The sequence below is a fragment of the Podarcis raffonei genome, chromosome W (genome assembly GCF_027172205.1).
Source record: "Podarcis raffonei isolate rPodRaf1 chromosome W, rPodRaf1.pri, whole genome shotgun sequence".
Taxonomy (NCBI): Eukaryota; Metazoa; Chordata; class Lepidosauria; order Squamata; family Lacertidae; genus Podarcis; species Podarcis raffonei.
The window spans coordinates 30,451,544-30,466,944 of NC_070620.1; the positions used below are offsets into that span (position 1 = coordinate 30,451,544).

Consider the following 15,401-nt stretch of genomic DNA (forward strand, 5'->3'; position numbering starts at 1 on the left):
AACGAGAAACTGAAAACAGGCTAAAATACACATCAACATTCTGTGTTGGGCAGAAAAGCAAAAAAGATACAGGCAGAATAAAGTATAATAGCCCTTGACTGCTCACCCCAACAGTCTAGTGTTAACACAAGCACTTCTGTTATCTACTACAACCACCATTAAAAACAGGAGTGCATTTCTACTTCCCATTTGTTTATATGCAGTGAAATTCTCACTCACTCACTCACTCACTCACTCACTTGTAAAATCTGCTTCATTTGTGTCTGCATTGAAGTTCAGCAAATTCAACTCAAAAGGCCTTTGCTCTTTTGATTTCTGGTTCTCTAGCCACTCCTGTGCCATCTGCAGGGAAATGGAAGCATAGGCTTAAGAGACTGCTCTTCCACCACATGTGGGCTGCTACAACCATTGGGCAGGATTCCCTGCTCATAAATGGGGCCCAGAGAGTCTGTGGCTCACCACAGTTAACTTTATTGACTGATTTTCACAGAGAGCAAAAGGAGTTACAGTCTAAGGAAATAATAAAATCCCTGCTTGCAGCAGCCCAACAACTGGTGGCACAAAACTTAGCAAACTTGCAACTTTTCTTATGAGGACAAAAGATATGGACAGTGATATTAATGAAGAAACTTACCAAATATATGAAAGCTCTATATTGAACATAAGACTCCAACCATTTTATGGACATATGATGTTCTGTTATTACTTTCCTGTTTGGGAATCCATCGAATTAGCAGCCTCCATCTACTCATGGACAATTGTGATGCAATGTATTTTGTTAAATACACATGCTCTTGCTCAGTGGGATTGGGAGGGAGGACTGTATTGCTTAAAAAAATGTCTATTGATGTATTAGCATAATTTTGACGCGTACATTTGTAAAACTAAATAAAAACATTCAACACCTGCCCCATCCAAAAAAAACCCAAATGGGACACTTTTAACCCCGCTCCCCCTTGCCAAAAAACCCTAGAGTCCACTACTACACTAGTGCAACAGTTAGGCTTACAAAAATCCCTTTTGCATGAACGAGACACGCCTTTCAAAGGCTGGTGTGGGGAATCTGTTTAGGGAAGTTTTTAATGTCTGATGTTGTATTGTATTTTTAATATTTTGTTGGAAGCCGCCCAGAGTGGTGGGGTGGTAATTATTTTTTTTATTTTTATTTTTATTATTATTATTATTATTATTATTATTATTATTATTATTAATTTAACTTTTGGCCTTCCAGATATTGCTGGACTACAATGCCCATCCATCCATCCCTGGTGCCACTGGCCATATACTAGGGCTGATGGGAGTTGTAGTTGAGTAACATCTGGAGGGTCACAGATGTTCCCCCACCTCCTGTCCTAAGACAACATCCACACCCTACATTTTAAAGCACTGTTATACCACTTTAAACAGCCATGGCTCCTTCCCGCATAGGCTGTAATGGTCTCAGACAGGCAAGCAAGCCTTGATAAGATTTAATGACTCCCTGTCAGTTTTATGGTACATTTATAATAAATTACATCCAGAGTGCAGCTCCCAGCCTGACACTCTTGAAACAAGTTAGTCACTCTAAGTCTCCGCCCTTGTCACACCAAGAAGGATGCCAAAGTCCAGCCTTTCCCCTTTTGCACTTCCGTTGCATTCTAACCTTTTCAGCTCTCAAAAGAAGAACTCCCTGTCCGCTGCCTTTCTGCTGGTTGCTTAGCAACCCTCCCACTGCCGTCTATCTCTCCCCCTCCCCTTTCTCTAGCTGAGTCAGGGAACTCTTGATGAAAGGGGGTCGAGCCCACCTCCTCCTGCTCTGTCTGCGATCTTTGGTCTCCAGAGTCGGACTCTTCCCCGGCATTCAATTCAGCCATGTCCCTGACATAGGCATCCTGGGAAATGGAGTTTGTCAAGGATGCTGAGAGTTGTTAGGAGAGCCCTTTTCCTCTCACACAGAGCTACAATTTCTAGAGTGGTTTAACAATCAAGCAATAGGAGCCTCTTCTTGACACCGTTAATGAACTACAGTTCCCAAGATGCTTTGGGGGAAGCCAAGACTGTTTAAAGTGGTACAATACTGATTTAAATGTATGTGCAGGTGTGGCTTAAGTTTAATTGGGGAGGACGAAACTTTCATTTTTAGGAAGGATTCAGCCATAAAGATGAATATTTTACCTAAGATGTTATTCTTATTCCAAACAATACCAATAATAAATAACACAAGCTGCTTTAAGGAATGGCAAAGAGATATTTCAATATTTGTCTGGCGGGGAGAAAGCCAAGAATAAAGCATAACATTTTGATGGATACTAAAGATAGAGGTGGCTTTGCAATGCCAGACTTTTGATTGTATTGATAATACACAATTGCTAGATCTAGAAGGATACGGTAATAAATTTAGCTGGGACGTATGTTTACAGTATGGTAAAGCGACGATATATAAAAAGTTCTCAAATCATGTACTCAGGAAGAACTTATATAGAGTCTGAGAGAAGTATAAAGACTTACTGGAAATGTTATTGTACACATGTAAGTTCATTAGCAGGATTAACTTAAACCAAACAGACTGGCGCGGCTCCTAGGCTTGCGGATAGCAGGCTGTTCTGGGGGCTGGGGTCGGGGGAAGCTCGGGTTTCCCCCGCGCCAGCCCTGTGCCTGGGGGGGAATTTCCCCCCCCCCTTTATTTCCCCCCCCAAAAAAAACCTAGGTGCGTCCTATAGGGCGGTGCGTCCTATGGGGCGAGAAATACGGTATTTGTTTGAAAATATTGGATCTGTATTTTTGTCAAAATATTTTTGAAAAATGTAATTAAAAAAGCAATTTCACAGAAAAAAACAAAACATGGAGAAGAAATGGGTGACCTATAGGGACCTACTGGCCCTCACAGAAGAGGGTGTGATGCTTAAGAACAGGCATAGGCAAACTCGGCCCTCCAGCTATTTTGGGACTACAACTCCCATCATCCCTGCCCACTGGTCCTGTTAGCTAGGGATGATGGGAATTGTAGTCCCAAAACATCTGGAGGGCCGAGTTTGCCTATGGCTGCTTCAGAAGTTAGAGGATAAAAAGGATTGGTTGATCAATTAGTTGCAATATTATCAACTGATTGAAGTATTTAAACAAGGTAAGAAGCATGGGTTTATTAATCAAAGCTCTCAGTTTGAAAAAGAGTTATTAGAGAACAGAGAAAAACTAATTTCAAAGATGTATAAGAGGCTTTTAGGATGAGAAACTAAAGATTGAAATAGATAAATCTTCCGGGTTAGCGCCAACGGCTAATGGCGGATTCCCTCCGAGCTCCGGAGGGAATCGGCTCCACAGGATCAGGGTTGTACCGCTGCGGCGACGCGGAGACCCTTAAAAATCACAGGCGGAGAAGCCTGTGAACTTGGTGACTCGGCGGGCACCATTTGCGCCCCCCCGACCCGCGAAGGAGCCTTTTTAAAGGCTCCGGAACGGGGGACGGGGTGAGCGGCGCGGTGCTGTGAGTCGTCTGCTTCTCCTGTGGAGTGAAGCCGCGTGCCATGGCCAGAGAGCGCTGACTTCTTCTTGTGATTTGGACTCCAAAATAACAACCCGTGAGTAGTACGGAAATTGGATTTTTTAAAGAAAATTTTCTGAAGAATTAGGCACGATCGGGGGAGGTGTAAACAGGAAGTCAGCCTCCTCCTCCTGTAAATAATCTAAAGCAAGGACCTGCTAACTAAGGTCGAGAGAATTTTTTCCTTGCATCATTTGGCAAAAGACATTAATTTCACGATTTGGCATTAGAAGAAATCTTACTGGAGGATAAGAGATAATTTTGGGAGCTGAAGTGCTACCCCCCCGGACCCGGGAGCGATCCGCGAGAGAGCCTGCTGAAGGTATTGTAAGAGTTTGACAGCTGTCAAATTAGCTGTCAGACGGAAAGAGAGAACTTTGTTTCTGTTGCTTCTGCTGGCTATATTTGCTACAATTTGACTATATTTTGTTGAAAACAAGGAAGAACTGATACAAACTAATTTGATTTTTGGATTTGAACTGGAAAGAATACTAAGTAACCAAAATCCCTCTAGAGGGGGTTTTGGGACATTACAAGAATGGCTGAAGGAGGGGAAATTCAAGCTGAACTGGACAGAGTCTTTGTTCTCTTGGGAAAGTTACAAGGCCAAATTGATGTTTTGGCTACAAATGTTACAACTCTGGACTTAACAGTAAACAAATTCATTGAATCGGACAAGGAACCGACTCAGGAAGTTCATGCAGCTGAACATGAAGAGAAACTGGAGAGCTTTGAGAGTGGGAAGAAAGAGATATATGGTGTCCGTGAGAAAAAGGAAGGAGGAGCTGTAATTTTACAGATGGTAAAGGAGAGCCAGAGGCCTGGCATGATGGCTGTAAAGGAAAATAAGAACTTGATGGTGAAAATTTGGTTTGAATTGGAGGCTGAAGAATGGAAAGATCTTCTTGTGTGGAGATCTGAAGACCTATGGATTACAAATCTGATTAAGAAGGAAGTTGGAGCTTTTGGGACATTTGGATAAAAAAAGAGTAAGAAACAAGACTTAGGCTCCACTTTTGAGTATGGAGGTCTGGTTGGAAGAAATATGGACTTTATTGGACTAGAGCTTCTCCGAGATTTGGTGTTTAATACTAAGGACTATCTAAAAAGCCGGCAGAGAGGAACTGAGAGAGAATTGAGAGCCTCGGACGTGAGATCCCCAGGCTGAGAGAGTAAATTGACTGATGGACGATTATTGGGATTGGAACCGGGAAAGGGGGGGTGGAGTTGGGGAATCCAAAGGGGGCATAATTATAATTTGTTTTGTTTTTATCTTGTTTTGTTATCTGTATGAGAATGGGGGAAATTGTGGAAGGGAACTTAGGTCGACTTTAGAAAAAAGGCTTTAAGTATGAGAACAGATGTGCAATTATTGATGTTTATGAGTTATAAGTTATAAATTTATAAGGTAAAAGTTTAAAAGTTAAAATTGATCCTTCTAAAATGACTGAAATGTAAAAAGGTCAGAAATTGGGGATAAGAACTTGTTGAGCCAACAATTTGAACTGGAATACAAGAGGGGGAAGTGAGGGGAAGTCAGGAAAATATGTTATTGAAAGTGAAGACTTTGAATTATATGTTTTTAATTTTTTTTCTTTTTTTTGTTTTGTTTTCTTTTTTGTATTTTTGTGTTTTCTTTGATTGTTGATAATGGAAAAATCTTAATAAATATCATTTAAAAAAAGAAATAGATAAATCTGCTATGATCCACTGAACTAGCGATGTGGGCACAATATAGAGATGAAGGCATAGGAAAAACTGTAGAAATTGAATATAAAATTCTCAATGTGTTATGTTTTGAAAGAAAACTTTATGAAAATGACTCACAGATGGTACTTGGCACCGAGTAAGCTAGCAAAAATGTACAAATCAGAGTCAGGCTTATGTTGGAAATGTAAAGAAGCAGAAGACACTTTTTACCATATGTGGTGGACATGTAAAGTGGCTAAGAGTTTTTGGGAGCTGGTTTATAATGAGGTTAAAAAATTACATAAGGTGATGCTCCCAAAAAACTCCAAGGCATTTCTCTTAGGGATAACTGGGTCAGATGTTTCAAGAAGACAGACGAACCAATTGTATGCTACAACAGCAGCAAGAGTACTCTATGCACAAAAATGGCAAAATCAGGAGACACCTACTAAAGAAGAGTGGCAGTTTAAACTGACAGAATATGCCGAATTGGCAAACTTAACTATGGAAATTAGAGATCAAGAAGAGGTAGGTTTTAAGGAGGAGTGGAAACCTTTTGTTGAATATTTAAAGAATTATTGTAAACATGTTAAAACGTAGGTAGGATTTGAATGAAGAACAGCAACTGAATACTTGTTGTTGAGTACAGTGTGGAAAAGACAAGGTATAGAATATTGATAATATGCAGCAAATTTAAAAATTACGGGGGAAACCATAGAGGGGGGCGGGGAAGTTGAACACAAAATGGATGTGTATTTGGAAACGTGTCAACTTTTGAAAGAGAGAGAGAGAGAGAGAGAGAGAGAGAGAGAGAGAGAGAGAGAGAGAGTGAGTTTAATTGCAGCTAGTGGGAGGATTTCCTTTGAGGAGGAAAGAGAAAAATGAGATGGTCTGTTGCCAGCTTACCGTTTCAAATGCATTTAGCATCATTAAGGGGAAGAAAGTATTGAAGTAGTCATTGTAATCCTCAAACTTGGCTGTGACAGGGGCAACAATAGACTGAAGGAGATGGCTTGGTGGCCCAAACAGTTTAAAGTTTGCAAACATGTCATAGTTCCACTTCAGCACCTCTCTGGTGAAAATCCCATGGTGTCTCTGCTGGGCATTCACAATGTTTGCTTGTGCAAAGGGTTGGTGCACTTTGTTCCAAGAACCAGCTCTGGGGGTGGGCAGCGCCATGACAATATGGTTATTTTGCACATTCAGCAACTGAGGGGTGTTGTTTGAAATCCGAGGCTGGAGAATGCTGCTCAGCATCGGGGTCTTGAACTGCAAGTCATCATTACTACCCTGCAGTGGGCTTGCAGATATATTGACTTCCATGTTTGAGAGGTAACTGCCATCTTCTATTTGTGAACACAGTTCCATGTCCACTGGATCCAACTGTGTAAGAAAGAAGCCGTCACCATCTTTGTTCTCATTCAATTGGGGCTCTCTCTTTTTCAAAGCCACATCCTCGTCACATGGGCTAGAGGAGGGATCTGGAAAGGTCAAATGACTGGTTTTACTAGCTCCAGCAGAACTTTCCTTCTGATTTTCCACCCCCACCATACTGGCAGACTGCACAGGTCTTAGCTCTGCCGCCTTGGGTTTTTTGGCTGGCTGAGCCTCCTGAGTTTCTCCGTGAGTACACTGACAATTCTCTCTCTCTTTGGGGTTTGTCTGCCTATAGAGCTGACGTTTTTGGCAGGCAAAATTGTTCTTATTTCTAGTAGTTAGTTGCTGAGCATTTACTAATTCTGATGTCCTTTCCTGGGGAACATCCACCTCGCCAACAATTTCCCTGTAACTGCGCGACTCAGCAAGACTGTCCTGTGTGCACTGAGCAAGTTCAGCTGCTCTTTGGACTTTCTCTGATAGGCCATGTTTCTCTGTCACTAAGGTTGGGGCTGGCATATGTTGGATTTCGTTGGGTGGGACCAGAGCAGGAGTAGATCTTGCCAGTTTTGCCAGCAGTGGTTTTTTACTGTGCATGCTTGGCTTGATGCTTCCCTTGGGACTTTCTCTAGCTGTTTTAACCTGCCCATATTCTGCAGAGCTCTTCCCTGGCTGAATAGTGGATTCTTTGACAGCAGGTGCTGACCCTGAAGGACTGGCAGATGCTGATGTACTGGGCAGAACTGGATCTGTGCACCTGGAACAGCTTCCATTGCCAGCACATATCCCTGTGAAATTTGAGCATACCACTGCATTTCCCTTGCCGATGTGGCCTTCACGAGCTGCTGTATGATGTATGAGGTCTGGAGTAGTCAATGGCTCTTGCTCTGGGGCACTGAATTTCTTCTCAAGGCACACGTCCACTTGCCCTTTCCTGCTCTCTCTACCAGCTTTCATTTTGTTTTCATCCTCATCTGAAGAAGCGTCAGAAATAATGACTTGGTTTGGGGAATCATCTGCACCAGCAGACAACTTGTTGCTCTCTCGGGCAGACAAAGTTTGAACAGCGCCTTTAGCTTTCCTCTTAATGCATTTTTGGTGACGGATGATGCTTTCCTGGCTAGAGTCAATGGGTAAACTGGTTCCTTTAGCACACACAACAGAGGCCTTGCCTGAGCTTGCCTCTGATTTGCAAGGCAATGTGTCTGATGTGCTGCCTCTGGCTACAATGATTTCACTCCTCTGCCCTTCCTGGCTCTTTGTTCTGTCTCTGACCAACTGCAGCTTTTCTGTTCCTGGCTCCAGATTGGTATTTCCTCTCCTACTGCTTTCAGGTAACAGTTTTAATTGCAGGGTGCTGTCTGGTTTCAGAGATCTGATTTTGCTTGTAAGGTCATTTAGACCAACCTTTCTCTCCAAAGCACTGCTGCTGTTACCATTCTTTTCTGTAAGAGATCTGGAAGAACTGGGCTTCTCCTTTGTGCTGAAGTCTTTGGTCTCCAGGTCTTGAAAACCGAGGCCAACGCTTTTGTAGAAGGGATCTTGCTTGTTTTGGACCCCTGGCCATTGATGAGACACCACATTTTTCTGGGCATCCATGTGTCTGTTTGCTAACACAGACAAGCAGGGTAGGTGCTCATTGTCCATATTCATTGGACACCTGTCTTCCTGCCTTTTGTGGTTCATCAGGAAAGTAGGTGAAGTTACACAAACAGGAGGGCTCTTCACAAGGGAGGAAGGATTTAACGATTTGCTCATGATGCTCCATATGATCTCCTTCAGAGTGTTCTGTAATTCTAGAGCCTGCGGGGAACTCAGCTCCCAGTGCTTGTGGCTACGGCGAAGCAAGTTGAGTTCATCAAGGAACTGCTTACAAGTGGGTGACTGCACAACCTGATACCCTTCCTTCAGGATGTTACGGATCAGTTTCATGCAGGCAAACTGTATGGGCTCAGGTTCCCAAGATGGTGATGTCACTGTGCTTCTTAAGCTATTCCTGACTACTCTTCTCTCAATGCCAGGCATGAACACCGTACTTGGAAGCATGACACATTTCACCACTATCCACACCCACATTTCTGAGCTGATCCACAGAAAATGAAGGCAATTTTTCTTAAGGCTGCACTCAACAACAGTCACCAAGATCCAGATGAAGAACTCAGACACTTTGTCACAAGTCTCAACAGTGCCACTGAGGACATTTTGGATTTCCAAACACAGGTGATGAATGACCACTATGCTGTAGGCAATCCCCAGGTCCTTCAGGTCCATAAGGGAGTGGATAAAAGGGATGAACCATAAAAAAGTGCTGTTGTGCAACTGCATGTCTTGGCCGATGTCAGAATGTAACAGGTCGGTCAGAGTCTGCATATCTTTGTACAAGTAGAGGCAGTAATCAGGACAAATGGTATCCTGAAACAGGAAACAGGAAGTCAATGTTTAGCAGCATGTTCTCAACTTTCCTGCTCTGCATATCCAACAACAACCCGCCTCACTTCAAGGATTTCACTAGGATGGGAAAGGGGGATTTGTCACCCTTCAAGTGTTGCTGGACTTCAAATTCCACCAGCCCCAGCTAGCATGGCCAACAATCAGAGATATGGGAGTTGTAGCCACAGGTCCCCTGTCCCTATACTAGTCACTATACAGTGATCTTTTGGGGGGGGGGGTATTGCCAGCCAACAAGCCTAGAAACATTTTTTTAAAAAATGAAAAAAAGACAAGGTTTTCAAGGGGGTGAATTCTGTCGCCAATAAAAAACCACCCTTCAAACAAACATGGAGGAGGAAAACTGCTTCTGTTCTAGAGGACAGATGTGATTTGATACTTCTCTATAACTATAATCCAGAACCGTCCACATAGCCATGTTTCAAGCATGGAAGAAGACAGTAAGATAGATCAACAAGCAAGTTACCTTGTGGGGCTTTTCAATGTGGTAGTCATACGCCAGTTGGCTGCAAGTGACAAATTCATCTCCATAGTCCGACATGGGCTCAGATTTAGTCCTTCAAAAATATTAAGAAAGCCAAGGGTTTTGTCAGGAGCCAGTCATGTGAAGGTCAGCAATAAAAAAACACTGGTGTCAGTGAAGTTAACTCTTTATTCAAAGAAACAAAAACAGTGCAGGCCTAGTGATCCCAGCAACTCTTCCCAGTAGGTCTTGGCCCAATGCAGAAGTTGCAAGGACTGAAGGTCCCTGCCCTCCCACAGCTGCCTATGGTCTCTCCTCTCCAGGGGTTTTTCCAAGCAGTCGGAGACTACGTCTGCACGCAACCAATCTCTCCTCTGCTCTTTTCATTTCTCTGCATGTTCTGGGAGGCCGGGGGGAGCGGAGCTGGTCATAGAAGGGAGACACTCCTTAGTCCTTCAGCAGCCTGCCTCTTCTTGGTCTACTGGCCCCCTTCCTCTCCAGCCTCTGAATTATGACTTTCTGCCCCAGCTTCTTCCTGTTCACTAAACCCTGTTACCTCTTCAGCTTCCAACACCACCTACTCCCAGTCCGCTCCCTCTTCTTCCTCTGACCACTCTTCAGCATCCCACCATCAGTCCCCTGGCTCTGAGCCTTCTTCCCCTGGAGGATCCCTTGGGGGTTCTCCAGCTGGCACCTCCCACCACTCCCCCGCATCCAGACAGTCCATGACAGGTTTAAACCATTAGCTACTTATTTAAATGTGTAGTACACACTATTCTGAAAGCTCAAGATGGGGGGGGCGGGGCGGGCAGAAAAGAACAGAATAAAATGTAATTAAGCTCAGTGTTATTTCCTCACTGACTTGGAGTCCCAAGGCTATGGGAATGATTATGGTCTTACAACGTAATTTGTCACAAAGAACACTTAAATTATTCTCAAACTTAAATTGAGACCCAGGTTCTGCTCAAATGCCTGCTTCAAATGTAACACTAAGATATAGTTTACATGAAGGAGAAATTTCCATTTTCCTTCATCTTGTCAGGATCCATTTTGAGCCTTTAGGACTCCATATGCTGTATTAGTTTTATCATCTGTGTATGAACTTTGACTAACCTATTCTAACAGAGAAAAAGCATTATTTTTAACCAAGAAGTTATGTGTGCCCAGTGTCCTGGTACACTGAGAGAACTAACTCTGACGGAATGTAATGTCACGGGACTGCCAAGGGACGCCTTGGAGTCAGGGGGAAGAAAAGAGTCAGAGGGGGAACAGTCAGAAGGAAACGGTGAAGGGGAAGAGGGGGAGAGCCAGGAGGAGGCAAGGCTCTCCGGTGCTGAAGCAGAGCCCCAGCACCGCACAGGGAGCTCAGGGATCAGAGACAGCCGCCTCTTCTGTTGGAGGAGAAGCAGGACAAGACCACTCCCCGAATCTGAACCAGACGATTCGGATGCATGATTGTACTGTGCTGCTTTTACATATGCAAAATAAAGAACTGTAAATACCTCTCTGAGTGAGCAGAGGGTGCTTATTGCGAATAGCATACACAAACCATCACATGTAAGCATATAATCACTGTGACAATGGATAAAAGAATGCTAGGCATAACAGAACTTGCATTTAACCTTAGGTCAATAGGACTGATGTATTAATCACAGATAATGGAAAGCAGATGTTGATAGACAAATGATAAACAGAGTGATTAACCAAAAGACATTGATAAATGATTAATGAAGACATTGTTAAAAGGAGGAGTTTGGGGTGGGCTCTCTCACTGGTCTAGAACAGGTTTTCAACCTTTTTGAGTCCATGGATCCCTTGACCAACTACATTCTTTCTGTGGCACCCCTGTGGGGCTCAGGAGCCCAGTTACATTTCCCCTTACCTGCAGAACTGGCAGCCTCTCACCCTTTTTCAAACACCCTCCCTCATGGAGTGTTCCCTCAGCCTCCTCTCCTCTTCCCTCTCATTGGGAGTCCTCCAGGTAGCTGCTGCAGTCCCTGGTCTGAGCTGTGCCCCCTGCCCCAAAGAGAAGTGTCTCCTCACACTGTCCATTCCCAACAGCAAGAGCTGGTGGACTGACTGGCTGGGCCCCTTGAGTCTGCTTGCTTACTCCGAGGCTGCCTCAGCTCCTGGCAACCAGCACCCCCTGACCAGCCCCAAAGGCACCACTCGCCTGGGGAGCTTGTAGCCAGGGCTGCTGCAACAAACAGCTGTGCAAGCCATTGGGAGGCAGAGATGCGAGGGAGTGAAGGAAAGAGGGACAGAGGCCCATGTTGCTCGCTGCACCCCTGACCATCATCCAAGGCACCCCAGGGTGTCACGACACACAGTTTTTGAAACCACTGGTCGAGATTGATGTCAGTGGGTTGCAATAGTTGTGGGAAAGTTTTCTATAATCCTGTGATTGGTGAAGTAGAAATCACATGTTAGTTTAGAAGTGTATAAGAGATTATGTTTGAGAGCACCAAAACACAGGAATTTTTTAGGAGACTGACCCTATGATGTTGTTGTTGGCATCAGTCTGTCTTGAACAGTGCTTTTTTTCTAGAAAAAGAGGTGCAGGAACTCCCACTTTTTTTGATGGACAATACTAAATTGTTGAGCTTATTTTAGGGGGGAGCCAAAGTTGCTAAGCCTTTTTTTAGGGAGAAAACACTTTTTGGGGGGCACACTTCTCTGCCCCACTGCCACATTACAAAGTCGCCTCTGACGTGCTGCCCCACAGCCTCCGACACAAAGCCACGAGTGGCAGGATGCAGCCCAAAGCCTCTGACACGCAGCTCTGGGTGCCGTGACGCTATACAGCTGCCAGTATGCTATGAAGAGGTGGTGGAACTCAGTTCTGGCTGAAAAAAAGCCCTGGTCTGGAGAGACAAGGGTGTGCGCCTCTGGGGATTAAGCCAAACCACTGTGTTAGCAGCACCAAAGTGACTTGGAGGAGTCTTTTTCCATTCTTGAACTAACCCCTTCAGATCTAAGGCTGGTGATCATGGATGAGTATGCTGATAACCCAGATTAGAGGCATTAAACTCCTACCCTGCTAGAAGTCTATTTTCTGATTCTGAGCCAGTGGATCAAGTACAGCAGTTGCAGAATTCAAAACGCACCAAGTTGGCTGTGGATGGTACAGTGTACAGAATGCTTCCTGCCACTGAGATGTGTGATGGTGGTACTGAGGGGGACAGAGTCAGCAGTGTGTGGAGGTATGTCCTGGGGGGGGGTGCTGTTTTCCAGGTGTAGTGATTCATGATGTGATAGAGAAGTTGCCAAGTCTTATACAGCCCACTGACCACTACCCCTTCCTTCTGGTTCATGTGGGTACAAATAAATAATGCCACACAAAGCCTTCAATGTATAGCATAGGACTATGAGACTCTGGGCAGGAAGCTGAAGAGCCTTGGGGCACAGGTGGTCTTTTCATCACTCCTTCCTGTTGAAGGTTGTGGCCCAGGAAGAGAGAGGGAAATACTGGAGGTAAACCACTGGCTGCACAGGTGGTGTCATCAGGAAGGGTTTGGCTTCTTGGATCATGGTCTCCACTTTCTTAAGCAAGGACTTCTGGCAAGAGATTGAGCTGCATCTCACAGTGGTTTGCAAAAATGTGTTTGCTAAGACTCTCACAAACCTGATCAGGAGAGTATATGGGTAAAACTTGTAGGAGAGAGAAACTACAGTGACCTTATTATTCACTATTGTTTCTTGTTTTGTTTTGTTTTGTTCTGTTTTGTTTTATTATTATTATTATTATTCTGTTAAATTATTATATAGTTTGTATTTTGCTTTTTAAGGGGAAGGGTCATGGCTGCCTGGGAGTGGGCCTCAGCCAATAGATTGGGTGGGGCAGGTTCCACAGGGGGGGATGTATTGGGACACCCGATCTCAGTGATCACGGGCAGGAGGAGGAGTTATGCTAAGACCAGACCATGTCATTACCGAGGAGGCTGGTTTAGTCGTTGTTTGAGGACTATCCCTGCCTCCAGGTCTGGTCCTGACCGGAAGGATACAGTAATCAGCAAGGGAAACCCACATGACCTGAAAGTGTTGCTGTGCAATGCCAGGTCAATGATGAATAAAACCACTGCCATCCACGACCTGATTGTGGATGGAGGATTTGACCTGGCATGTGTGACAGAGACCTGGTTGGATGAAGCAGATGGGCCTGTCCTTGCCGCTGCTTGCCCACCAGGTTTCTCTTACGCACAGCAACCCAGGTCATGTGGGCGGGGAGGGGGGGTTGCAGTGATTTTTAGGAAGTCATTAGTCTGCACCAGGCGTCCTATTGGGAAGACCCAGTTTTCTGAGTGCATGTTCTGGAAGTTGGGCAATAGGGGCAGTACAGGATTCCTACTGGTGTACCGACCTCCCCGCTGCACCAAGGATTCCCTGCCCGAGCTGCTTCAGGTCGTGGCGGATATGCTCCTGGAGACACCTAGCTTGGTTGTCCTGGGGGATTTTAACATCCATGCCGACACGACCTTACAAGGGGCCGCTCGGGACTTTGTGGAAAGCATGGCCTCCATGGGGCTGTCCCTGAATAAGTTTGGCCCAACTCATAGCCGTGGACATGCCTTAGACTTGGTGTTCACCTCTATGGATGTTGGTGATCTGACACTAACTAAAAGCGAAACGAAAGAAGTGCCATGGTCAGATCACTTCCTGGTGCAACTGGACTTCTCCGCAACCCTTCCCCTCTGCAGGGAGGTGGGACCGATTCGGATGGTCCGCCCCCGCCACTTAATGGATCCAATTGGCTTCCAGAGAGTGGTAGGGGATGCTTTATCCCAAGTTGATGGCCTTTCAGCTGATTCCCTGGTGGCACGCTGGAATGCGGAGTTAACCAGGGCTATTGACTGTCTGGCTCCGAAGCGCCCTCTCCGATTGCATGGAGCCCGGACAGCCCCGTGGTTTTCCCCAGAGCTGAGGGTGATGAAACAATCGTTGAGACGGCTAGAGCGCCGGTGGCGGAAAACTCATTCTGAATCAGACCGGACACGGGTTAGAGCTCAACGTCGAGCCTACCAAGTGGCAATGGCGACGGCGAAGAGGGCCTTCTTCGCCGCCTCCATTGCATCTGCAGAAAACAGCAGCAGGAGACTTTTTCAGGTGGTTCGCAATCTATCGGAACCACCTGTACCACCGGGGCCTGGTAGGGACCCCAAGATCTCCTGCAATGCTTTTGCCAAGTTTTTTGCAGATAAAATCGCTCAGATTCAGAAGGAGGTAGACTCCACCGTGGGAGCAGGGCCAGGGCGGGAGAGTGCTAGAGTTCTGTCTGGTCCTGTTACATGGGATCAATTCCAATCTGTTACCTCCGAGGATGTGGACAGGCTGCTTGGACAAGTGAAACCGACCACCTGTCTCCTTGATCCTTGCCCATCCTGGCTGATAAAAGCAAGCCGGGAAGGGCTGGGCGATGGGCTCTGCGGGGTGGTGAATGCTTCCCTCTGTGAGGGAGCCTTCCCAGACCCGCTGAAAGAGGCGGTCATTAAACCGCTTCTTAAAAAAACATCTTTAGACCCGGCCAATTTGGCCAACTATCGCCCAGTCTCAAATCTGCCATTCTTGGGCAAGGTGATTGAGCGGGTGGTTGCTGAACAACTCCAAGCACGCCTGGAGGAAACGGACCATTTGGATCCCTTCCAATCAGGATTCAGGCCTCACCATGGGACTGAAACTGCCTTGGTCGCGCTGGTTGATGATCTCCGGCGGGCTAGGGACAAAGGTGAGAGCTGTTTCCTAGTTCTGCTGGATCTCTCAGCGGCCTTTGACACCATCGACCATAACATCCTTCTGGACCGTCTAGAGGGGCTGGGAGCTGGGGGCACTGTCATACAGTGGTTCCGCTCCTTCCTCCTGGGCCGTGTCCAGAAAGTGGTGGTGGGGGATGAGTGTTCAGACCCCTGG

General features: G+C 45.6%; 1 protein-coding gene across 1 annotated transcript in view; it reads right to left on the bottom strand.

Annotated features, from left to right (window-relative positions):
• Positions 1-231: 231 nt before the first annotated feature.
• The window catches only part of LOC128406012 (probable helicase senataxin), a 51,664-nt gene continuing 36,494 nt past the window's right edge, over positions 232-15,401 (bottom strand). The window contains exons 2-4 of the mRNA XM_053373061.1: positions 9,501-9,591; positions 6,116-8,998; positions 232-342 (exon numbers count right to left, since the gene is read on the bottom strand). Coding sequence (XP_053229036.1) covers positions 232-342; positions 6,116-8,998; positions 9,501-9,575 — 3,069 coding nt within the window. The 5' untranslated portion in view covers positions 9,576-9,591. The remainder of the gene's footprint in view (positions 343-6,115; positions 8,999-9,500; positions 9,592-15,401) is intronic.